The 25672-nt window shown below is 54.1% G+C and overlaps 1 protein-coding gene across 3 annotated transcripts in view; it reads left to right on the forward strand.

The window, feature by feature from the left end:
* Nucleotides 1-25672, forward strand: part of CLMN (calmin) — a 111269-nt gene that overhangs the window by 40486 nt on the left and 45111 nt on the right. For 2 of the 3 annotated variants that reach the window (XM_066277273.1, XM_066277274.1), the window contains exon 2: nt 25493-25554. In XM_066277273.1, coding sequence (XP_066133370.1) covers nt 25493-25554 — 62 coding nt within the window. Of the gene's footprint in view, nt 1-24896; nt 24932-25492; nt 25555-25672 lie in introns of those variants that run through there. The other variant, XM_066277275.1, reaches the window with a different exon arrangement.

A 25672-nucleotide genomic window follows, 5' to 3' on the forward strand; every position in this document is an offset into this window, starting at 1 on the left:
GCTGGGTGAGACCCACATGAGTAACGCCTTTCCCAGCCCCAGCAGTCAGGCATAAAAACAGGATCCCCAAACAGATCAAGATCGTGCTTTCCTGGCCTGCTCCCAGCAGCCCTGTGGGAACTGCGGCCTTTCGTTTCCTCCCAAATGTTTCTTGAAATCCCAGAGGGGCCTGGCAGAGGTGGGGGTAGGGTGTCCTCCCATGTCCTTGTTAAGTACACCTTCTGGCACTGCCAGGCTTGTCCCTGAAGCACTTCCTCCCTGGTCTTGCGGCTGCCTGAGGTCAAGCCTGGGATGGGAGTAGCCGGAGGACAGCCGGGGTGCAGCCAGCATGCGAGCTCTCCAGGTTCGCCCTGGGTCACAGCAAACAAGCAGGTGTCACCTCGCTCCATTCCTGCCAGCAGAAGGCCTGTCTCATGGCTCCCTGCTCGGAGGCTCAGCCTCCAGGTCTAGCAGCAACACCCTGAGCACGCCCACGCCCACGCCCGCGCACACACACACACGCACACACACGCACACTCACTCTCTGCAGCCCCACACACTCTATTTCCTCAAAGATATCTCCTACCAACGCTTCTTGTTTTGAGCTCTTGCTTTCTTTACCTCAGGCCGCTTGGCCCCCAGCTCCTGGCCAGCTCCTATTAACGTCACCCCCTTGGCACCTCACCATGCTTGGGGTCCCCCTCTCCCTCCACACATCCGTCTTTGAGGCATCTGCTGAACCCTACACTCTTCTGTCCCTCCTTCTCTTGGGGTGGACCAGTGCCTGTGTGGGGAAGGGGAGAAGCTCCCCTTTCTCTCCTCTGGTTCTTTCTGGCTGACCAAATAATAAATCAACAGGAGACAGATGGGCAAGAGAGAATCAAATTTAACGTCATGCGCACGGGAACCCCACATACACAAGAAATTCAGAGGGAGAAGCGGGCACTGAGAGATGGAAGACAACCTGAGCTAGGGATGAGGGCAGGTGCCTTGGGGACTTTACAAGGTCATTGCAGGATGGTAAGAAGAGCAGACCTTTGGTAAATAGCAGTTTGCCCTGCCCTATAGATAGATCAGAAGAGATAGATAGATCTGATCATCCATTATGGGCAAGGCCTCTAATTCATATTCTTCTAGGTACTTATGGGAGGGGGGTTAAGGGGAGCGAGAGAAGTTTCTCTTGAGCCTGAGGCTTAAAGTAATGTGCACACCACTGAGACGCACTTTTGGGGGGGCTCATTCTGGACCCCCACACCCGGAAGCTTCTATCTTCTTCGTCCCTCAGGCACAGAGACCCAGTGGGATTTCTCTACCAGCCCTCTAGATTATAAAGCAGTCTCTTAAGGGAAGATGGGAATGTTTAGGACACTGTTGTCAAGGAAACCCGGGGCTTCGCTGAAGGACTCGCGAAGGAAGGGCAGAGACGCTGCTGCGGCTCTCCGGGCAGCGAGACTGTTAGAACAGGAAGAGTAGCTGCCGCTGACGGCGTGCCGAAGGCACCGTGGCCTCGTATGTCTAATTTCTCATTCTTATCACAGCACCCTCACCCCACCCCAGGGTCGCAGGTGTGGCTTTGGGAGTTCCACAGGTGAGAAGGGTGAATCTGGGGCGTCTCTGGGCTTGCTAGGGCTGCCATAACAAAGTCCCACAGACTGGTGCTTTAACAATAGCAATCTCTTTTCTCAGTTCTGGAGTCTAGAAGTCCAAGATCAAGGTGCCATCATGACTGGTTCCTTACAAGGGGCCATGGAGGAGAAGCTCTCTGTCCCAGGCCTCTGTCCTCAGTTTGTAGATGGCCAGATTTCTGCTGTGTTGTGATGTGGTCTCCTATGTGTGTTCAAGGGACACTACTCATACTGGTTTAGGGGCCCACCCTAATGGCCTCGTTTTAACCTAATTACCTCTATAAAGATCTATCCCCAAGTAGGGTCAGCTCTGCAGTACTGGAGATTAGGGTATCAGCATACGAATTTTAAGGGAGCACAGTTCAGCCCAGGCAGAGAAGGTCAGCAGTTTTCTCCTGGACCACACAGCTAGGTGATGCTGCTGAGGGAGGAACCATACTCTGTGGGCTGCAGAGGCCGTACCGGGCCAGGGCAACAGCCCTCAGCAGCCATCTTGGAGAGAGCGTCCCCTTGGCTCTTTGCTCTTTGAGGGTGGTCGGGGCGAGGGGCTTCATGGGAAAGGATGGGGGAGAGCTGAAGATCCCATCCCTGCGGAAACCATTATATCCTTAACACTGGGGAGGCCTGAGCTCCAGCTGGAAGGACCCGCAGTGTCCGTCACAGAGACAGCCGATGTTGTACATACCCAGAGGTAGGTTGAAAATAGAAAGAGATTTGGGGGTCAGATTCTATTCGGAAGCTTTCTAGCAATGTGGCCTTGGCGAGCGCCCCCTAACTCATTCCTGCATTGGTGAGATGGTGATAACATTGCCTGCCGGTTAGGACTCTGGGTGGCAAGTGACAGAAACCTAACTGGAGCTAACTTAAGCAACTGGCAGGGCAGGGACACAGCAGAGCCCCAGGGGCAAACCAGGACTCGGGCACCACCCAAGTGGTGCCCCTCCTCTCTGCATTGTGTCTAATTCTCTGCTACTCTCTAGACTAACTTTCTCCACCCACTGGGAAATGGGGCTGCCATTAGCCCTCAAGTTCAAACCAGCCCCAGGCACAGGAGAGAGACATTCCTGATGGTCTCTGTAGCCCCGCGTCCAAAGCTCCCAGGGCGGAAGCGCACTGGTTCAGCTGGGGTCCCACATCCTCTCAGCCAGTCTAGCTGTGACCGGGACGGGCAGAGTTCTGAGATGTGCCAGGGTCACGGCCTAGGTTGTGGATTATGTTGGAGCAGGGCAGCTCCGTACCCCCTGTAGCCACGTGGCAGGGGCCAAGGAGCCAGGAGGCAAGGTGCTAAAGAGGGAGCTTGCCCCATCGTTGCAGGAATTAACCAAGATGATGTTCCTGGGCGCCTTTAGCTGCCTGCCTGCCTCAGGAAACGTGGGCTCCCCCTCCCCTACCCGCCCCCCCCCCCCGTGTGATGCGAGTTAACTGAAAGAGATCGCTATGAATTAATGAGGTGCAGTTAAAGTATTTTTAACACTAAGCACATAGATACTCCATTAACAAGCTCTTTCACATGGCTGCTGCTGGCTCTCTGGCAGTGAGGAGGCGCTCCCTCTTGCAGGGGGCACCCTTCCCATCCAAGAGAATGACTCCAGGTCCATTGTTTGGAGAGGATAAAGAGGGAACACGAGGAGAAACAGTGACGAGTGGTTCCTGGTCCAGACGCAGCTGGCGCTCGACAACGGTGTCTTTGGATGCACGACGTATAAATCATCTGTTTTACTCTTGCCGTTGCCTTTGGTTTACTTCTCAAATTCTAACTTGTTTAAACTGCTGCCCAGGGGGAAAGAGTGCGTGTTCTAAGGTACGGAGTCCCTGTGAATAATGGCCTCATTATAGGTTTGGTGCAAGGGAGGCCCCTGGGTGGCGTTTGGGCTCCGTCACCCGGTGCTCCGAGCGCCCCTGCCTGCCAAGGAGCTCGGGCTTAACAAGTCTCAGGACATGCTATTGATTATTTGTTACCCTCCAGCCTTCACTGCCACCATCCCTGTGCGTGGAATGCTGTGTCCCCCTTTCCTGTCTGATGATGTCCCACAGATCTATAAGTGCCTGCTCCAGCTCCACCGCCACCTGGGAAGTTCTGAGGCTGGTGGCCCGGATCAACAATAGGGCCGTGCCTTACCATCTTTTAGCTCAGAAGCGATGGCCCGGGACCCTGTATTTGGGAGTGTCTCCCCAGGACCAGGACAGATGCACCTTATGAGTCTAATGTGTTGCTCAGTTTCATGTTGAAATGAATAAATTAAGGGACTTTGAGCCAGGGGCCACCTGGTCTTCTCTCTGGTCATTTGAGGATCTTGAGTGAGCGTGGAAGAGATGGCAGAGAAGAAAGGTGTGGGGCCTCCAGGGAACACTCTGTGGGCACAGCGGGCACAGGGGGATGTGCCCTGGAGCTCTGCCTCCTCACTGGGAGGAAACCTCCCTGGTAAGGAAAGCTTGTTGTAAGAGGTGGGCTCTGTAGTTATCTGTTGAATCGCCAGGCCCCTGGCTGCAGTTTCCTCGGGCGAGTTCCTTGTGGCTGACACAACAGCAGACTTCCTTCCCCTGAAACATTCAGGAATCTGATCAGATTGTGCTGTTTGGTGAAGAGAATTGGGTTTAAAATGAGAGAGCCGTGGAATCCTTCCTCACTCATCCCAGAGGAGCAGGTGGTGGCGACTCAGGGGAGGGTGACCACGGGGAAGAGAGGGTGGGGTTGTTCCCCACGGGCCCGCACCCCCCCCACACACATAACCACAGTGCATCCTGGTGGGCGAGGCCCTGGGCTCTGGAGCCTGACCACCTGGTCTCCGATGGCCACCCTGCCCACTCCTAGCTGTGAGACAAGCTCATTAACCTCTGTGCCGCGGCTTCCTCCTTTGTAAAACGGGGATAATGGTATCTGCGTCACAGGGTTAAAAGAATTAAGACGAAGAGAACTCATTGAACTGAAGTGCTTAGAATAGCATAGTCAGTTCTGCTACAACGTGGTGTATGTGCTCCTGAAAATCACCACCCTGGTACAAAAATGGGAATGAGGGGAAATAGGGCTCGGGCATGCTGAGTAAGGCCGGGATGCTAGAACAAACTACGGGAGGCCTTAAACAACGGACATGTGTTCCTCCCTGTTCTAGAGGCTGGAGGTCCAAGGTTAAGGTGTAGGCAGGTGTGGTTTCTCCTGAGGCCTCTGTCCTTGGCTCATAAATAGCTGAGTCATGTTCAGAGGTACTTGGGATCATTCAACAGATGAATTTGGTGGGGGACACATCAGCCCATAGCAAGCTGTAACACTGGAAGTGGATAGTGTGGGTCCTCACACACGCAGGGAACCACAGTCACTGGTGGGTGTTTACAGTGCCCACACATGGGTGTGTACGTTGGGGGGAGGGGTCTCTGTGGTCCCCATGGCTCTGTTTGCTCCAGCTGGCGGCTTTCTGTGCAATCTCGAGTTTCTCAGAGCAGAAACTGTGAGCCCACAAATTCAGATTTTGTGTCATGCTGACATTGTTTCCCGGGCTATCTGTCACACTGGCACCAGCGTGGGTGTCCTCACGAGCGCTGTGCTGGAACTGGCCGCCCTGTGGCACAGTGGGTGCTTATGCTCCTCTTCAGCGTGACTGGCTCCTGGGTTGTGGTGCTGGGCCTGTCCCACGCGTGTCATCCTCACCGCCATACCGTGAGCGAGAAAGGACAGGGAGAGGAACGATTACATCACCTCCAGTGCACGGATGGGGAAACGAAGGCCCAGAACCTGAGGTGAGCCCAGCAGCGGTGCAGCCGGGGCATGGTGGGGGGGACCTGTGGAGGCCCCCGAGAGCCGGTCAGCCCAGCAGCCCCCCGGGCTCCTCCACGGGTCTCTGGATTCTAGCTGGGCCTGGGCCTAGGAAGTCGTGGTCATGCGCATCCCAGTGGTTCTTATGCGTGACTAAGCCCGTTAGGTGACACTGTCCAGCACGGAGGTGAGACTTGATCCGTACTTGTAATCTCGATAATGCAAACATTATATAAAATGGCATCTGCCATGTGAGTGGGACCGCCTGCTGAAGCTGGGCGGGTCTGTGCCATGTGAGTGGGACGGCCTGCTGAAGCTGGGCGGGTCTCTGCCATGTGAGTGGGACCGCCTGCTGAAGCTAGGCGGGTCTCTGCCACGTGAGTGGGACGGCCTTCTGAAGCTGGGCGGGTCTGTGCCACGTGAGTGGGACGGCCTGCTGAAGCTGGGCGGGTCTCTGCCATGTGAGTGGGACGGCCTGCTGAAGCTGGGCGGGTCTCTGCCATGTGAGTGGGACGGCCTGCTGAAGCTGGGCGGGTCTCTGCCACGTGAGTGGGACGGCCTGCTGAAGCTGGGCGGGTCTGTGCCATGTGAGTGGGACGGCCTTCTGAAGCTGGGTGGGTCTCTGCCATGTGAGTGGGACGGCCTGCTGAAGCTGGGCGGGTCTCTGCCACGTGAGTGGGACGGCCTTCTGAAGCTGGGCGGGTCTGTGCCACGTGAGTGGGACGGCCTTCTGAAGCTGGGCGGGTCTGTGCCACGTGAGTGGGACGGCCTTCTGAAGCTGGGCGGGTCTGTGCCACGTGAGTGGGACGGCCTTCTGAAGCTGGGCGGGTCTGTGCCACGTGAGTGGGACGGCCTTCTGAAGCTGGGCGGGTCTCTGCCACGTGAGTGGGACGGCCTTCTGAAGCTGGGCGGGTCTCTGCCATGTGAGTGGGACGGCCTTCTGAAGCTGGGCGGGTCTGTGCCACGTGAGTGGGACGGCCTTCTGAAGCTGGGCGGGTCTGTGCCACGTGAGTGGGACGGCCTTCTGAAGCTGGGCGGGTCTGTGCCACGTGAGTGGGACGGCCTTCTGAAGCTGGGCGGGTCTGTGCCACGTGAGTGGGACGGCCTTCTGAAGCTGGGCGGGTCTCTGCCACGTGAGTGGGACGGCCTTCTGAAGCCGGGCGGGTCTCGCCCCGCTCTGACCTCAGCCCCTTGGGATGTAGCGTGGCTGTGCGCAGAGGGCTTGGGCCATGCCCGCGGATCCTGTGCTCTTCCCTCGCTGGGGGACCTGGGGCCACTCACAGCCATGAGAAGTAAGCACTGAGGGTCCCCTTTCACAGATGTGTAAACTGAGGCCCCCGTGCAATCACATCTGGAAAGCCCTCCACATAGTGAGGGCACAAGCCCCCTTTCTCTGTCCCTTGTCCCTTCCAGTTTAAGTGGTGAGGGTGACCGTGCGTGGCAGGACGCTCGGGTGGGGTTGTTTCCGGGAAGTTGCCTGGAATTCGCCCAACTGCGAAGTTGAGGGAACAGTCCCTCACAAGGTGATTCTCATTTCTGACACAACCTCAAGCTCCAGGGGTTCTCCCCAACCCGCTCAGGCGGTACAGTTCACGAGGAAAACACTTGTGCTTACACTCCCTTTACCCTCCCGGCACCAACGTGTGACACTGTGCACAGAGCTTCAGGCCCACTTTATTGGGGCTTCATTACTTAGGCACGATTGACAGATCGACTATATGGCTGGACTCCAGGCCAGCAAATACTGTGCGACCCATGGCCCCCACCCTAAATCATGCTAACCTAAAAATCAAAAGGCCTTTCAAAGTGAGAGGCCACAAACATTGATGGAGAGCAATAAGAATCGCTATTTGAGCCCGACTTGTGGTGGCAGTGGATAGAGCATCACCAGTTTGAAAGCTGAGATCGCTGGCTTGAGCATGGGGTCACTAGCTTGAGTGTGGGGTCGCCGACATGATCCCGAGGTCACTGGCTTGAGCCCAAGATCGGCAGCCTGAACGAGGGGTTGCTGGCTCAGCTTGAGCCCAAGGTCGCTGCTCTGATCCCTGGTCAAGGCACGTCTGGGAAGCAGTCAAGGCAAAGGCCCAACAAAGTGGAGCAACTCTCTCTCTCTTTCAAAAAATATTAAAAATGAAAGAAAGAAAAAAGAATAACTGTTCAGGAAGCCCTGATTCAGACAGAAGCCCAAATAGTGTTCCAGTTAGGAGCAGAGGCAATGGGTATTTATGAGAAGGGGAAGGGAATGATTACATTAGTAGAAGGAAGGCATTTCTGTTGGTGCAGATGCTAATAACACAGCGATGCTAATTCTAAAGTGTTTCTAATTTTCAGCCCAGTAGTCACAATAACTGTTTTCCTTAAACAGTTCTTTGACAAGCTACAGAGTTGCTGATGCCCAGTCTAAGGGTTATTTTGCCCTGTCTGAATATTCCAAAGCTTTGAGGCCAAAGCCATGCCAGGCAGCCGCTCTGGCATGCTCGGCCCAGCTCCTTTTCAAGTGGCTTTATTTATATTACTGTTTACAATCACATGTTGGTCTCTGGCATGGTCAGCCCTACCCCAAGATCAGGTGTGGTCAGCTCCTGCCCTAAGCAAAGACCTTCCTATTGGGTATAACACAGATCAGTGGTTCCCAAACACCGGTCTGCGGACTGGCGCCGACATCTCTTGCGGGCCAGCGGTTGAAAACCACTAACAGAGATGACCTCCTTGAAGCCGAGGGCAAAGGCCAGACCTCTCTTCGGACAAGGCCAAATTCTATACTGCCCAGAATTGGTGGCGGAAGTGGCTTTGGCTGGTCTGATGAATGTAAGCGTGCCCACTGAGGCCCGGGGCTGGGGCTGGCCCATCTGCTGTCGCTGCCGTGTGTCAAGATCTAAGCACTTTGGAATCATGTCAATCATTTCATCCTCACGTCAACCCCGTGGTACCATGGGCTGACTCCTCCCCCCACTTTCCAGATGGGGACAGTGAGGGACAGCACCTCGCCCACCATCACAGAGCTAGTACAGGGTGCAGCTGGAACACCTTGACCCCTTACAGTTGGCTGTGTTCGTTTCTAGACGTTTTAATTAGTAAGTTGCTGCCGTACAGGGCACGGCCTGCTCAGCACCCCGGGTGCTCCGGCGCTAATTTCCGGCCAATCAGAGAGAACGGCCACCCCCGAGGCCACTGGTCCTGGGGCCAGACTCAGCCAGAGCTGGGAGGCAGAGGCCCAAAGCCATAAAGCAGCCTGGGGGAAAGTTATTTTTCAATCAAGTTGGGCTTTGCCTCACTAATCCTTCTCCTCCGCAGGGGGCCAAGGGCAGAAAGCTTCTCTGTGTGAGGAGACCCCCGGCCTGGCCCTGGTCCTGGGACCCAAGTGTGGAACCGGGCCTGTGGGTCTGAGAAGCTGCGAAAGGAAAGGGAGGGGTCTCAGACAGCACCAGGCGCTGCGCGGTTCTCGCCGCTGCTTATGCAGAAAGCGACTGGGCCGTGGGGGGAGGCTGTTTGCTCACAGAGGCCCCACAGTTCTCTCTGTGACACCCTCACTCCAGGAGTGAGAGCAGGTCTGCCTGAGGCAGCTGGAATTCTTCCTTTTTTTTCTTTTCTGTGATCCTGAGCACGAAATTCCCTCCCCTCTGGGAGCCGCAGTTTCCACACGTGTAAAATGGAGACACTCCTGCCCGCCTCATAAGTACCCAGCGCTTAATGAATACAGGTTCCTAGTTTTCACAACCAGGGATAGCAGACGACCTTTGTGATTTGGACACCAGATCCTCCCTGTTCGCTAACAAATGAATTCTGCTTGTGGGATGGAAGACAATCGGAATTGCACAAGCGGGGAGCAGGTGTGTTCAGACACGTGCGGAGACCGCTGGGCTGGGAGACGAGCCTCTTGCGCTACCTCTCTGATTTTCTGGGGTCGGTCAGCAAGGATACGGGGTTCACTCTACAGCCAGAAGGACTGGACCCTGTCGCAAAACTGACATCAAGCGCAGGGGCCCCTGCTGTTTCAGAATGCAAGGTGGTGGGCGGTGGTTTGACCATGGTGGTCTAAGAACTGGGAAGACTGACACTGTCTTTGGCCCAGCAGGGCTCGCCCCTCCCCCTCCCACATGAGGTCACTGTGTGTAGACGCCAAGTGCACGTACCACCTGGGAAATAAAAAGTGTGCTCAGGAAACCTAGAGGTCAGTGAGGGTGATGTTGGCTCCAGGTGGTCCCTGGAATAGATTTCCTGCACTGTCGTTAAGAATAGCCCTCTCCTGATGCCTTTTCAAGACCTCACAGTCTGGCTACCTTTCCTAAGGCAGGTCCTTCCCAATTCCCTCATCTCCGACTGCCACTTCACCAGCCCCACCCCCTGCCACATGCACATGTAGGTCTCATCATCTCCGGAGATTTTGTCTAATCCCCCCATATTGTCGAGAGGCCCCGAGCAATATGCTGTATTCACCAGCCCTTGCTGTGCCTCTGTCTCTTCATTCATTCGTTCTCTGCACCCTGCAGCTAGACACAGGCTTTCCGGCCTCCCAGGATGACCCCCAGGAGGACTAATCTGCAGGGTTTGCGAACCTGGATGAGATGAACCCGGCTTTTCACGATTTGTCATTGTTTCTCGTTTCTCGCTTGGACTCAGCAGCCACTATTTACTGAAGTTGGTTGGTTTTGGGGGGCTGAACCTGGATGCTGGGGGATCATAAAAGGAGAGAGGCCACCATGGAGAGCTCATTGTCCACAATTTGGCTGCTGAGCCATCTTATCTGGAATCGTTCTCCTCTGGCTTCACGAGGGAGTGGAGGTGAGAGAGTTTTGCAGATAGTAATGTGCTGCAGAAATGTTAGGGCTCACAGGTCTATGCACAATAGGGCTTATTACAGAAGTATTGATAGCAGGCAAAAAAAAAGAAAGAAAAAAAAGAAAAGAAAAGGGAACTGGCCTATCCAGCAACAGGGATGTGGTTCAGTCCATGTTTGTTCACAAACACAAATGGTGGGCTTATAACAGCAAGAAGATGGGTGTTAGGATTCGTTTAGCTGCAAGCGACAAACCCGACTCACAGGGACTCCATCCAAGAGGATTTATTTATCTCATACAACAAAGCTTGGAGGTAAGCAGCCTGGGGCCAGTTCTGGGGCCCAGCAGGGCCACTGAGGTACCTGCTGCACCTGTTCACGGCTCCGTTGCTCTGCGCAGTGGCTATTGGGTTTTCCAGTTTCACAGTTCCATCGCTGGAAGCCAGAGGGTGAAAGGCAAAGGGGCACACGCCTGCCTTCTCTGCTTCCTGTGACAGGGCACCCCGCCCCCTAGCTTCCACTTCCCCTTCATTGGCTGAGCTTTGTCACGTGACTGCCCCTGACTGCAGGGGAGGCTGGGAATACTCCTTTTTAAACTAGGCAGGTTGCTGACTCAAAATTAGGACTCTGTTAGTCGAGAATTAGGGATGGATGGATATTGGGGAGACAAACAGCAGTGTCTGTGGTAGTCCGTGCCACTAGCTACCCAACCATCCCTCCACACCTTCTTGTCATCTCAGAGCTCATTCACCTTCTTCCCAAGGGGAAAGTCACAGAGTGTCACCGTGTTGGTGCGGCCAGCGCTCCAAATCCAGGACCGTGAGGGGCTGTGCCGGTTTCTCCATCCAGTTCAAACGTGTCTGGTGGCTTGTACCTGTAAACTAGAAGGCAGGCTGTCTGCCCTCCACAACACAGTGACAGAGAGGGGCAAAATAAATACAATAACAACCACAAACTGCTACCACGCAGGAGAAGTGAGGAAGGGTATGAGAGGCAGCCGGCGGTGCCCACCACACAGAATAGCGCACTGCCTCTATAATGGGGTCAGAGTTAGGCTAGAGCGAGCAAGCAAACACTTAAAAAAAAAAACATGTAAAAGAAAGATTGGAAGGAAATAGCCATCTTGGGATAATGTCATTCATGTGACATGTTCTTTCCATTCTATGTTTCATTTTCTTTCCTAAGATGGGTACTAATTTCACAAACAAAACTCCTTTGTCAGACACTACGTTTATAAATGTTTCCCCCATGGCGTGGAGGACAACAGAGCAGAATTACTGCCCCACGCCTAGGGGTTGAACACACAGTCATATTTAAAAGTTAAACTTTAAAATTTCCCTGAAGGCTATGCCCATCATTTAAAAAAAATAAAACACACCAGAGCAGCTGATACTAAAAGTTGTTTTCACCCCAGCCCTTCCCACCTTCAGGCCCCCACGCCCATGGGAAGCCCTTTGATGGATTTAGACTTTGGAGACAGGGTTTCTTCCCTTGTAGAAGTTGTAGTTTAGAGAGGGCCAACGGGCTGAAATATGTCGAGTGGCTAATAAGACACCTGTCCAGGGCGTGTGCCTCCACTGCCCACCGAGGGACCCGCCCGGGTGACAGGAGGTGTGGCACGAGGCAGTGACCTAAATTGGAAGGAGTAAGAATAGTTCTGCTAATGGCTTCTGTCCTGGTTTCCTGAACGTCTGTGCGTGGGCCGTGGTGGGCGGTGTCCCCGTCAGAGGCACGGTCAGGAGGCAGAACTGTGTCACCGTTGGGATGCGGGCTTTGGAGCCAGGCCTGGTGAAACCTGGCTCCGGTACAGACGGGATGGCCGACCTCCCTGGCTTCAGCCTTGGTTAGTGCGTCTGTAAACTGGGAACCGTCTGCCTTCCCAGTGAGGGACTCTTGGTTGCTGTTGTTGTTTCAAAACATTTATTGATGTATTTAAATTCCGTATTTCTTCCTGCCCCAATTTTAGGACATTTTATATTCCCTCCCCCCCAAAAAAATTTATTTAGTTATATTTTCAAACTTTCAGAATATAATTATTTTTTTAAAAACCCCAGTTTATTTGAATTAGAATCTAAATAAAGACCATATGTTGCAGTTGATGGGTGTCCCTAAGCCTTTCCTGGAGTCAGAGTTTCCCTTTGTTTCTGTGTTCTCGTTTGCAGTATGCTTGCTGAATAATTCGGTGAGGGTGCTTTTGATTGTAACCAACCGAAACCCACTGGAGCCCAATTAAGCTAAAAATTTGAAATGAACTTCAGAAAGAGTACTGCGGTCCCAACTGAACCCAAAGGCCAGGGGGTGGCAGGGCCTACACCTGGGGTCCTCTGTCTCCAAACTGTTGGGACGAGCTGTGCCCACTGAACTTTTCCCCTTCTCCACAAGACAAGCTTTGAGATATTGGAAGCCTGGTTTCGGATAGGTACTGAGCGCCTCGTCCTGGGAGGCACTCAAGCAGACTCTGGATGAGCGCCTTCATGGCACTGCTGGGAGCCACTCTCCGTATTGAAGGAGCTCTCCAATCAGAAAACTGGATTGCCAAGTGCTCCGATGGGCAGAATAATTCTGGGTTCCTCGTGGTGATGCTAAGAAAATGGGGCGATGACTCTCCTTGAACAAAATGTGATCTACTGGGAGATCTTACCTACAAGCCGCCTTGTTTGATTTTTTTTTCTTTTACCTGTGTGCATTTAAACTTGACGAAAGAAGATGAAAAAAAAAAGATCAAGCGTGATTGTTTGGGGTTGTTTTTCTTCTCTGTGTCCCCTCGGATTCCCCAGACAAAGGGGGCATTTAGTTGGGGACGCAGAGGGAGATGGGGTAGGTGGTAGGACTTGACTTGATTTATCAAGCTTCAGTGGCTGAAGAAGGAAAACAAAGGTAAGAACCACTTAAAAGCCTGGTTGCCCAACTGTGGCTTTTTCTCAGTGGTTATGGCAGTGGGAGAGGAGGAACCCAAGTGGGTTTCTCTGTCTCTTCTGTTTCCCACACACGCCTGCGGCCCCATCCATCCCGCCAACTGCTGTTTGATTTTCTTAGGACAGTAGGCAGAAAGCAAACAAACCCCTGCTCCTGCAGCCTGACACCACATGTTAAAAGTTGGGCCGTGAGTGGGTACGGCCACCAGTAAGATCTAGAAAGGCTGCTTAAATCCGGCGGTGGGGCTCATAGCAGCCCACCGCCTGTTCTTATAAAGGAGGTTTTATTGGAGCACAGTCGTGCCCGTGTGTGCAGCGTCTTGGCGGCTTTCCACCACGCTGCGGAGTCGACTCGTGGTCGGAGGCCACATGGCCCACAGAGTCTCGAACATTTACTGTCTGACCCTTGACAGGAAAACGTTGCCAGCCCCTGGCCCAGAGCAGTGGTTCTCAGTGCGAGCTCAGGGTCAGCCTCACCTGGTGGGAGGGGGCGGCTTCCATGTAACGAGGAGGTCTGCGCCCCCGCCCCTGGGGATTCGGATTCAATTAATCTGGAGTGGAGCCCAGGCGTATTTTTTTTTTAAAGTGCTCCCGCCCCTGACCACGTGCAGCCAGGGTTGAGAGCCACAGGTTGAGAGTCTCAGTGGTTTTTATTTTCAAGATCACAGAACTGAAATTTGCCAAGCTAAGCGTTTCCTCCCAGTGACAAGGATCCAACTTGACCTCGATGTCAGAGAGCAGCCCCTGAGGTCTGAACCACTGTGCTGGGGCACCAGGGAGACCTTGTAATGACGAATCTCTCCCGTGACCCCGAGGACTCACATCCCTGAAGGGTGCTGAAGGTGAGCCACAGTGCCGTGAGGGCTGTGTGTGTGTCCCTGTGTGTGTGCGCATGCACACGTGCATGGGCACGCATGGATGTGTACATTTGGATGGTTTACGTAAGTAAACAAATGTGCTTCACAGAGGAACCGGTAGTGTGTGAAACATTTGTCTTTGTTGCCTTGGTATAGAGCACAGTCCCCTGCCACCCTCCTCCCCCAAGGTTAGGCAACCTCTGGTCTCATGTTAATTAACATGAGATGTTGGTGACGCTTCAAGCTCCTTCTGGAGAATTTGACACCTCTTGCCTCTCCCCATCACAATTTCCAATCATAACTTAGCTCCTGCTCAGGACGGGAATGCAAATTTACGCTGGTGTCACTTTTGGTTGGCAGGTAGAAGCTGTAAATGGGAATTTCACAGTTTGTTTTATCCCTTGCAAATATTAACCACCTTGCAAATATTAACCACCTTGCAAATATTAACCACCTCGCCTTTCATGTCTTTTCTCCCAGGAGGATCCAAGGGCCTTCTCTGTCCCTTGAGCGCCTGCTCTCCTGGGCACACTCTGCGCTCTACTGGCGAGGATGACCAACTCAGTCCGGTTTGCATGGGACTTTCCCGGTTTTATCCTGTCCCCCCAGCTCACCCTCTGTCCTGGGTAAACTGGGATGGTTGGTCTCCTGATCGTAAAGGTTCAAGCAGCTGATTGGGCTTGGCATGCACATAAAAATATTGGCATTCAAAGGATGAGTGTGTGATGTTTTTAGACAGCTGTCCCTTAAAAACGCAAATCAGGGTCACTTGTATGAAGTGTTCTTAGTGTTTTGTTTTTTAAATAGCTGACTTCTTATTAGGTTTGTTGAGCTCTGTTCCTAAGGGACAAAACTCTGGGTCAGCCTTTATTCTGCAGTTGAACCATCTAGGCCGGAAGCAGATTCTTCAGGAAGGTTCTTCAATAAGATTTGCTTTGCAGTTCAGCCAGCCCAGCATGGGGCCATGTGCGAGCTAGGTTCTTCTCTGAGCTGTACCAGCTAATGCTGGGGCAGGTCGCTTCCTTTCTGAGACAGTGTTCTCATCATCTCTTGCCTGTCGAGATTGTCATGAGGATTAAACAGCAGATGTCCCGTGATTCTCACTGCCTGGAAGGGGCTTCCTAAATGCTGACTCCCTCCCTTCCTCCCGTCCTTCCTGGCACTAGGGGTCTGTCTGGTTCTCACCCAAGACAGGGATTAGCCAGGGTGGGCAACTGCTATAGCAACAACCCCAAGATGACTGTGCAGGTGTGTTTCTCACTCAGCCAGCAGACCCACAATGCTGTTCCTCATGGACTGTCTCTACTGGGCGATCCTTGTCCGAGGGAGACTCGGGAGTCTGGACTCCGTTCCTCTGTGGCTCTGTCTTTCATTACGTCCTTTGTGTTGCCTCTGTGTAGTGATCACAAGGCATGGAGGATTGTGCTGGCTGTGTCTGAAAATGGCATAGCTTGTATCTACCTGCCCGGCCGCCTCAAGGGAACCTGGGAAATGTAGTTTGGCTGAGTACCCAAGAGGAAGAAGAAACGGTTTGGTGAACGCGTAGTAGTCTGCGTCACAGGAAGTGTGGCTGCCTAATTCATCGGTGATGCAGACCCCATGGGGACATCTCTCCCCGTGAATGAACAGCTCTCTAAATTTCCAAAGCAGGGTTCTTACAAGGAAGTTGTGATTAGTTTTATACAGAAAATGGGTCTGGCTTCAAATGAGCTTAACAAATGAGTTAAAGCAATGTCTTCATTGCAGGACTTCTCAGAGCCTTTAATATACTGATCATAAATAGCCATGACAGGAAAAATGTGCAGTATTTTCCAGATGCATTGGGATACTCCTTCGAGAGATCTTTTATAACTAGTAATCTGCAGAATGTGGCCTGGCAAACACTGCTTTAGAAGTTACTCAAGTTTACATTCAGAAACGAGAACACTCTCAAGAAAACACTGGTATAAAAAATAATCACCAGGCCCTGCCGGATGGCTCAGTGGTAGAACGTTGGCCTGGCGTGCAGGAGTCCCGGGTTCAATTCCTGGCCAGGGCACACAGGAGAAGCACCCATCTGCTTCTCCACCCTTCCCCTTGTCCTTCATCTCTGTCTCTCTCTTCCCCTTCCACAGCCAAGGCTCCATTGGAGCAAAGTTGGCCTGGGCGCTGAGGATGGCTCCATGGCCTCTGCCTCAGGCGCTAGAATGGCTCTGGTTGTGACGGAGCAACGCCCCAGATGGGCAGAGCATCACCCCTTGGTGGGAGTGCGGGGTGGATCCCCAGTCGGGTGCGTGTGGAAGTCTGTCTGACTGCCTCCCCGTTTCCAACTTCAGAAAAATACAAAAAAAAAAAAAATCACCAAAAATTTGTGACCTTCAATCAAAAAGTTCAGTACCCCAGGGATTGCAGTGTTTAGAGGCCCATGAAGTGAGACTTTCTGGTTTATAAAGAGAATATTTTTCTCTCTTCCCTCCCTCCTTTTCTTCTTTCCTTCCCTCTCTCCTTCTCTCCTTTTCTCCATCCATCCTTCTGGAACCTGGCAAAGGAAGCCCATGGGGACAGGGGCCACATCTTGCTATCTGTGGGTGAGCACGCTCATCATCTGCTGCCCGGATGGGCATGTGCACGAGCTGTACGACACCGCGTAGACCCCATCTCTCTTTCTGCTGCCCGGGTGGGCGTGTGCACGAGCTGTATGACACCGCGTAGACCCCATCTCTCTTTCTGCTGCCCGGATGGGCGTGTGCACGAGCTGTACGACACCGTGTAGACCCCGTCTCTCTTTCTGCTGCCCGGGTGGGCGTGTGCACGAGCTGTACGACACCGCGTAGACCCCGTCTCGCTTTCTGCTGCCCGGGTGGGTGTGTGCACGAGCTGTACGACACCGTGTAGACCCCGTCTCGCTTTCTGCTGCCCGGATGGGTGTGTGCACGAGCTGTACGACACCGTGTGGACCCCGTCTCACGTTCTGCTGCCCGGATGGGCGTGTGCACGAGCTGTACGACACCGTGTGGACCCTGTCTCGCGTTCTGCTGCCCGGGTGGGCGTGTGCACGAGCTGTACGACACCGCGTAGACCCCGTCTCTCTTTCTGCTGCCCGGATGGGCGTGTGCACGAGCTGTACGACACCGCGTAGACCCCGTCTCGCGTTCTGCTGCCCGGGTGGGCGTGTGCACGAGCTGTACGACACCGTGTAGACCCCGTCTCTCTTTCTGCTGCCCGGATGGGTGTGTGCACGAGCTGTACGACACCGCGTAGACCCCGTCTCTCTTTCTGCTGCCCGGGTGGGCGTGTGCACGAGCTGTACGACACCGTGTAGACCCTGTCTCGCGTTCTGCTGCCTGGATGGGCGTGTGCACGAGCTGTACGACACCGTGTAGACCCCGTCTCGCGTTCTGCTGCCCGGGTGGGCGTGTGCACGAGCTGTACGACACCGCGTAGACCCTGTCTCTCTTTCTGCTGCCCGGGTGGGCGTGTGCACGAGCTGTACGACACCGCGTAGACCCCATCTCTCTTTCTGCTGCCCGGATGGATGTGTGCACGAGCTATACGACACCGCGTAGACCCCGTCTCTCTTTCTGCTGCCCGGGTGGGCGTGTGCACGAGCTGTATGACACCGCGTAGACCCCATCTCTCTTTCTGCTGCCCGGATGGATGTGTGCACGAGCTGTACGACACCGCGTAGACCCCGTCTCGCGTTCTGCTGCCCGGGTGGGCGTGTGCACGAGCTGTACGACACCGTGTAGACCCTGTCTCGCGTTCTGCTGCCTGGATGGGCGTGTGCACGAGCTGTACGACACCGTGTAGACCCCGTCTCTCTTTCTGCTGCCCGGGTGGGCGTGTGCACGAGCTGTACGACACCGTGTGGACCCCGTCTCACGTTCTGCTGCCCGGATGGGCGTGTGCACGAGCTGTACGACACCGCGTAGACCCCATCTCGCGTTCTGCTGCCCGGGTGGGCGTGTGCACGAGCTGTACGACACCGTGTAGACCCTGTCTCGCGTTCTGCTGCCCGGGTGGGCGTGTGCACGAGCTGTACGACACCGTGTAGACCCCGTCTCGCGTTCTGCTGCCCGGATGGGTCCTGTCACCCTGGTCTGCCCATCTGGGTGGATGTGAAAATCCCTTTTCCTAAGCTTGAGTTTTTATGGCTGGCTGGCGTCATCCTGTCATAAATCAAGGTGGGCTGAGGTTTACCACTAAGGTTAGAATCACTCTCAGAAAAAAAAAAACTAGAGCAGGTTTATTTTTTATTTTAGTTACAGGCACCAGCCCTATATATATGTAGATATAGCTTAAAACTTAATTTGGTGTGTAATTGGGACTAGCCCTTTGGAGCCCTGGGTTATGTGTTTTGGAGCGGCCTAGGAGCAGGGGTAGGGCGGCGTGGAGCGTGGTATGTTAATTGGTGGCCTCTGGGACCCATGAGAGAATTGGATTTAGGTCCCCAGCTCGAATGAACTTGGCAGTTTTATTTGTCTCTACGGGTGTGGATTGGGAGACCACCGGTTTGTGTCGGCCCGGGCAGGTTGCTCCCTGTCTGCCCTGATGCCCGGGGTCCGCGCACCCCCGGCCTGCACGAGGGACAGAGGAGAGAAGGCCGTGGAGGAGCCCGAGTGGGAGAGGCCCCCGCCAGCGCGGCCCCCGCCACTTCTCTGCACACTTATTTGTAGGAGTTGCATGCTGCTCGGTCTGTGGTCCCAAGGAGGGTTTAGCATTTTATTACCAAAGTCTCGATAAAAGGACTTGGGTCAGAGCAAACATTTGGGGAGGAAAAACAAAGGAAATTAAACGCAAAAAGCACTGCTGGTGCAGACTGCACGGAGGCTTTGGCCTCAGCGCCGCCAGAGCCGGGGTGGGGGGGTCCCCGGAGTCAGAACCGAAGGGTGGCGGCCTGGTATTCCCGAAGCCTGGCCCCTCTCCTGTTTGAAAAGAAATTGCCATTTAATTTGTTTCTGAGTTTTATTTCTCAAGTGAACCAGCATGGGGCCATGTAATGAGGTTGTGTTTCTGGGAGGTGTTGAAAGATGAGGAGGGAGGGAAACCGCCGACCCACCGGGCAGGGCCTGGCCGCGTCCAGACAGGGTGGGTCTCTTCCCAGCGCGGCCCGGCTCCTGGGAGTCCCGCGGCACTGCCGGCCGGCCGGACAGGCGGGAGCCCCTGTGCGCTGACTGCAGTGGACACTGTCTGTGGGGGGGGAGGTGCCCATGTGTGGGCCGGTGGCAGTCCAGCGGCGACTCTTTGCCACCCACCCACGTGCGGTTTGTAAGGACAGCTCGAATGCACTTACTTGATCCTCGAAACCCCACGAAGTCGGTACAGTGATTCCCACTGAACAGATGGGCGAACTGAGGCCCCAAGAGCAGAACCTCCCATATTCCAGATCACTCAGAGCAGAGCCCTCTTGTTTGCTGAAACTTTGGGGGGAAGGCTGAGATAGAAGCAACCTGGGGTGGCCACAGGCTCCCCGGAGGGTTTCTCCCCACCCCCACCCCCCGGCACTACTGACGTCTGGGGCCGGATCATTCTGGGTCATGGCGGGCTGTCCTGGGCACTATAGGGTGTTGAGCAGCACTTCTGGCCTCTACCACATGCAGGTAGAATGTCCTCTCAATAGTGACAATCAGAAAATGTCTCCAGCCCCTGACGAAGGTCCCCTGGGGGGCAGAGTCATGGCCTCATGGCCTCATGGCCGAGAACTAGGTTTTGAAGACTCTGGCTTGCACTGGGTGTTCCTAGCGTGAGGACACCGAGACCAGAAGCCTGGCTGAGGAGCAGAGCCATGGAGGATTCATGAGAGAAGCCGGCCGAGGGCACCGGGAGGACCCTGCAGACCTGTGGGAGGCACGTCAGGCAGCGTCACCCTGGAGCCTGGGTTCAAATCCCGATCCTCCAGTGAGTGGCCAAGTTACTTAAACTCTCTGTGCCTCAGTCTCCCCCATCTGTGAGATGGGGACAGGGCTGGGCCAGCTTCCCAAGAATGCGGGTAGGCTTACAGAAGAAGGCAGGGTAACTCCGTGGTGCGCGGGGTCGGGAAGAGGCGGCCTCAGCTGTCAGACCCCAGCTGCTGCCCCAGGTGGGCTCTCTAATTTGCATCCCTCCTTTCTGTTCATCAGCTTTGGAGGCGGAGGGTAAGTGAGCTTTCTGTGGCTCGCCCAGGTGGGCTGCTGGGGGTCTGCCCGGCTGACAGCTTCACCTCCAGTGCTGGGGCTTGGGAGGAAGGAACCCGCAGTGATGGGGTCAGAGTTCTCCTGTCTGCGTCCCTCCTCCCGCTGGGGACAAATGCTCCCCACGCACCCACCTGGACAGACATCAGAGAATCAGCCTCCCTTGCAGAATTCATGCCTCCTAGGAATGAATGACTGGGAGGAATGATGACCTCTGATTCATCTCTCAGAGGAGGCAGAGACCTCCCGACTGTGTGAATTCAGTGACTGCAGTCACTCTCAGGAAGAGCCCTTTGACCAAAGAAGGAAAGCAGATGACTTTTCCTTGTTCTGTGCCAGGAAGCAATATGGCATCCAATCATAGCAGGCCCGGGAGTTGTGGTCCTCTCCCCGTCCTGCGGTCCGGTGGAGCTGGTGTGCTGGAGTGGGCTTGCCCACTGTTTCCCTCGGACCAGGTGGTGTGCCCATTGCATTCGCTACTGTGCCCAAGGAACTATGCCACCTGTCTCTCCCCAGGTTCTCAATGCACCGTCGTTACCCTCTAAGATGATTGAAAGGCCTCAGCCCCAGAGAGAGTGTGTCGATAGGTCATGGATGGAGTCCAGGAATGTGAGCATGTTAACTGTCACCCCAGAAGCTCTTGATGTTGTCATCTGTGGGCCCTGCTTTGAGAACACCGAGTTGCTTACTGATCACATTGAAGTTGTGTGCAGTAGTACCTGTCTCCATGCATTAACTCCGTGTGTGTGTGTGTGTGTGTGTGTGTGTGGAGGGGGTTCTGGAAGAATGGTCAATAAAATGTCAACAGTGGTGATCTCTGGGTATACTGACATTTCAAGATATTTTACATATATTTCTCCATGCTGTCCTGTATGGTTTTAGCCGTTCATGATGAGTGTCCAATGTTTATAAACAGATAAAACTATTGATTCTTCCTCAGGGGCAGGAAAAGCAGAAATTTTATAGAGGAAACATGATGTAGGATGTAGGTATATGAGGGGAGTGTGGACAGAGGGAAAGGAGGCCCCCTGGGTATATGGCTCTGTTTGAACTCAGAGCTGTGTCCCTCTCTCTGTGGCTCTCAACTCCCGAGCCGGTCCCTGATGGCTGGCCTGCACATGGCAGGAGGGTCCTTCTCCTCATTTTCATGTTGTCTGTTTTTGGCAACGGAGAGACCAGACTCACGCCTGGGGGTTTGAGATGACAGAGTCGAGCCCGAAGGCTGGGCCTCTCTTTCCGGCTCTGTCGCCAGAGTCCTGGGCCCGGTGAGCTCCTCCTCCACACGGGCTGCACGTGGGCACCCCGGCCGGCCAGGCAGAACCGGGGATGGTGATTTTACAGCACTGTTATTACTCTGTTGTTGCCCAGTAAACCCACACCGGGCCCCACAAACACTGTGTGAGAAGGCCAGACCCTTCCCAAGAAATGGTTTCCTACACCTTTACAACGTGATAGGTGCGGTGGAAAAAAGGGGCCGTTGGATTTATGGAAACTATATAAAGTTTATGGAGTCTTGGCAGACCAGGAGTAGAAAAGGCCTGCAGGATGGAGGTGGGTATTTCGAAATGGAGAAAACCATGAAAGTGTCAAACCTTTGTGTCCGGACACCAGACAAAATAGCCCGAGGCCGGGGCATGCCTTGGGACTGTGGGGGCTGGGGACAGTGGCCGTATGGAACAGCTCCTGGGGATGCCTTTTGGAGTGACCGCAAATCTTGCAGCCTGTGAGAGAGGGGCAGTTGCCCTCCTTCTGTAGAGGGGAGACTGAGACAAAGTATTTTGTAAGTTCTGAGCTTGCCCAAGGTCACCCAGCTCATGGTGCGTGTGGCTCGCCCGTGGATGTTCTGGGCAGGCTAACCTCATGCACTGTCTCTCTTGTATATTGAGTGATGTGTCCCAGTTTTGGGTCCAGGAAATATGGTCTCTGTGCCCAGTTTGAGTTTGGGACTCATCTGTTACTTGCGATTTAGTCTCACGGTCTCCTCGTATTTTCAGTCACCACCTTGCCCTCCCGTAGGGTCAGCTTTGCTGTCGAAGCTGATCTGTGCTCACATTCGCCCACAGGCTGTGGCTGGATGGAAGTGAAGCCTCCCAGAGTTTCGGGCCAGGACGGAGCTGGAAACGTTGTCCTTGCCTTCAGGAGCCCCTCGTGTCCCACCTCTACCGTGGGATCCTCCTAGAGTTTCTGGAGGAGTACCTCGGAGGGTCTGAAATCACCTCCTCCCACCCTCTCAGCCCTGCAAATTTCTAATTAATTTCTCCTTGCATGGGTGCTTCGTGGTGTCCATCTTTTCTCTCCTACTTGACTGCAAATTCTTGGAGTGCTGATTCTGTGAATGCTTAATTCTTTATCTCTGATTCTGCCTGCAGGGTCTGGCATAGTTCCTGGCAAGTGACAATCATTGAATAAGTATCAGCTGGGAGGATGAGTGTGTGGGTAGATGGGTGGGTGGATGGATGGGTGGGTGGGTGGATGGATGGGTGGGTGGGTGGGTGGATGGGTGGATAGATGGATACATGGGTGGCTGGATGGATGGACGGATGGGTGAGTGGATGGATGGATGGATGGGTGGGTGAATGAATACATGGGTGGGTGGATGGGTGGATGAATGGATGGATTGATACATGGGTGGGTAGATGGATGAATGGGTGGGTGGATGAATGGATGGCTGGATGGATCAATACATGGGTGGGTGGATGAATGGATGGATGGATGGATGGATACATGGGTGGGTGGATGGATGGATACATGGGTGGGTGGATGGATGGATACATGGGTGGGTGGGTGGATGGATGGATTGATACATGGGTGAGTGAAGGGATGAATAGGTGGGTAGATGAATAGATGGGTGGATGGATAGATACATGGGTAGGTAGGTGGGTGGGTAGATGGATGGATGGATGGGTACATGGGTGGATGAGGTGCAGATAGACTAACAGACACTCATTCCTCATTTGCACCTTTCTGTATGGTTAAACCAGCAGCCTAACCCAGGTTCTCCCAGGCTTTCCCTGAATGCACTTCTGTTCCATACTTTGCTCTCTCTGAAGCCATATGGAGAAACCAGCCCGAGTGTTTGAATGTGTGTGTAAATACTTTACAACCCCCATAAACTTGTTTAAAGACAGTTGGGGGTGAAAGTATAAACTGGGGCCACCTTTTGGGAGGGCAATTTGGAAGTAGCTATTAAAATTTTAAATGTGCCTACCACTAAGACCCAGCAGTCTCCCTTTTAGTCGTCAGGCATGAGAAATACACCCACAGGCTTGTGCACAAAGAACCACACACCCGGGTGCTTGTACAGGGATGCCGTAACCGTGAAAAACGGGAACCAGCTAAGTGCCCGTCAACAGAGGAAGGGTCACGAAACTCCGGGACGCCCAGCCCGTGGAGAAAGCTGCTGAGGCAGAGAGGTCGCAGATGGGGCTCGGGGCAGGGTGTCTCCACTCTTCTGCAAAGCTCTGGGACTCTGTAGCTCACGCCCTCCCTCCCTCAGTGCTCTCGACTTCTTTCTTCTCCCCGCCCCCTCTCCCTACCTGCGAAACAGTGTGCTGGAATTAGACATTTAATCCTTATGCCTACTTGCCAGCGACCTTCCCTGGCAGAAAAGAAGGAAAATGGGAGAAAATCAGTCACATAAAGCATAATTACTGTCTGCTGGCTCTTCAATTAAAAAGATTGAAAGGCACAATATTAAAATTTGATTTATGGGCTCCACTATCTGCCCAGTAATGAGGCTGAGAAGGAACCACAGTCCTTACAGAAAACTGGAGGCTTTTTTTTTTTTTTCTCCCCGGGAGATAAATTGCCTCTCATTTTCTTATTGCTAGAGAAATGTGAAATGGTTTTTAGCATGTGTGATGTGTTCTTCCAGCATGTTGAAATCCAGAGCTTGGTAATTTGGGAGTCATGTGACACCGACATTTCAAGCGTCCTGAGAGGCGTAGTGGCCTGATCTGGGGTGGGGGGCTGCTGCCAGGCCCACGGAGCTTCTAACCCTGGGATTGGCACTGCTGCCCGCCTCGAAACCGCCCTCGGGTCCTACGGCATTGAGCCAGCTCACGCCACAGAGCTTGGGAGGCGCTGGGAGAAACCCAGACTCCAGCTCCAAGTCCCAGCTTCACTGAGTATTCACCGTTTGACCCTTAGTGTCTTCATCTGCAAACTAGGAGCCTTAAGTTTAGCAATTGTGTGACTCTGGGCAGGTGTCCCAGGTTTCTCCTCACACCCCCACCCCCCACCCCACCCCGTCTGCCTCCAGGGGTGGTAGGTAGATAGGTAAGGATTACATTAGCGTCTGTGCGCGCAGTGCCTAGATGAGTACCTGCCACATAGTGAGTGCGCTCGGTAAATATTTTTAAAGCATCATCGCTATTGCAGATGTGTTTGCCATGGTTGGAAGACTTGGGATTCAAACCCAGACCTCCCATTTCTGGGTGCTGATGGGGGTGCAGACAGACCTGGGGTGATGCCCTGCTCTGCTTCTCCTGCAGGTGCCTGGGTGAGTCGTGGCACCTCTCTGAGCCGTGTTTTGTTCATGGATAAAATAAGTTTAATAAGTTTCTGCTCTGCAGGCAGAGTCATCAGGCTTAAAGAGTAATGGAAACAAAGTGTCCAGGACACAATTAGTGCTGGCCAGAGGGCAGTAACCCTTGGACAGGAAAGATCTTTCCTAAGAAGGCTGTTTGGAAACGCTGGCCCCTGGGAGGAGGGAACTGGGTCTGGTTTTTGTCTTCCGGTTCACTGAGGCTCCGTCGCCCGACTCCTGCAGACCTCTCCCTTCCCGGGAGAGGTCACGGGCTCCCTGGCTCTAGAAGTAATAGCAACAATAACAACAAAAGAAACGAGCGGCCATTGTGCCAGCAACTTGAAGGACTGCAGGTGGCGTATGGCAGCCTGGGAGTGAGCGGATCAGACACGGGCACGGGCAGCTGGCCCAAGGGCACAAAGCTGGGAGGTGACAGGGCTGAGAGTCCACCCAGGACCGTCCATTCCTTTCACCACGGTCTGGCATGTGCCAGAGCTCGCATCCCTGTTCCTCCTCCCCGGCCTCCGCTCGCCGGTCTCTGCCGTGTCTCAGCGCCTCCGCCCAGCACTCCGCCCAGCACTCCGGGCAGGTGGGCAGCACCGTCAGCTTGGGCTTCAGTTTAGATCACCACCACCAGCGCTTCTTAAGCCCACATGCTCCCCTTCGGTTGTGTAGAACATTTTCTATGTGTCTGCATTCATGGGTATTGACTCTGTGTAAGGTGCTCGGGGGTGAGGAGACCGGGGAAAATGGATCCCAGGTGCCGCCCAACCTCTTGCCAACCCTCTTGCCTTCGTAGGTGGGACCCTCCGAGGCTCTGCCTGCCGTCCGCCTGGAGTCGCCCCTGTGGAGAGGAGGGTGGGATTCTGCACGTATTCCTTTTCGCCCAGCTAACGGCGTTTCTCTATTTGCAGTGGAGAGGGAGAATGTGCAGAAGAGGACATTCACTCGGTGGATAAATCTACACCTGGAGAAGGTAAGCGGGGCGTCTGGCTTTCTGATACCTGGTGGGTTCCTCCATAACTGAGCGTACAGCTCAGGATCCTGGCAAGGGGGCCAGTGGCTCTCTGTTTTCTCTTGTTGTCGTTGTCATT

Source organism: Saccopteryx bilineata, chromosome 4 (assembly GCF_036850765.1).
Source record: "Saccopteryx bilineata isolate mSacBil1 chromosome 4, mSacBil1_pri_phased_curated, whole genome shotgun sequence".
Taxonomy (NCBI): Eukaryota; Metazoa; Chordata; class Mammalia; order Chiroptera; family Emballonuridae; genus Saccopteryx; species Saccopteryx bilineata.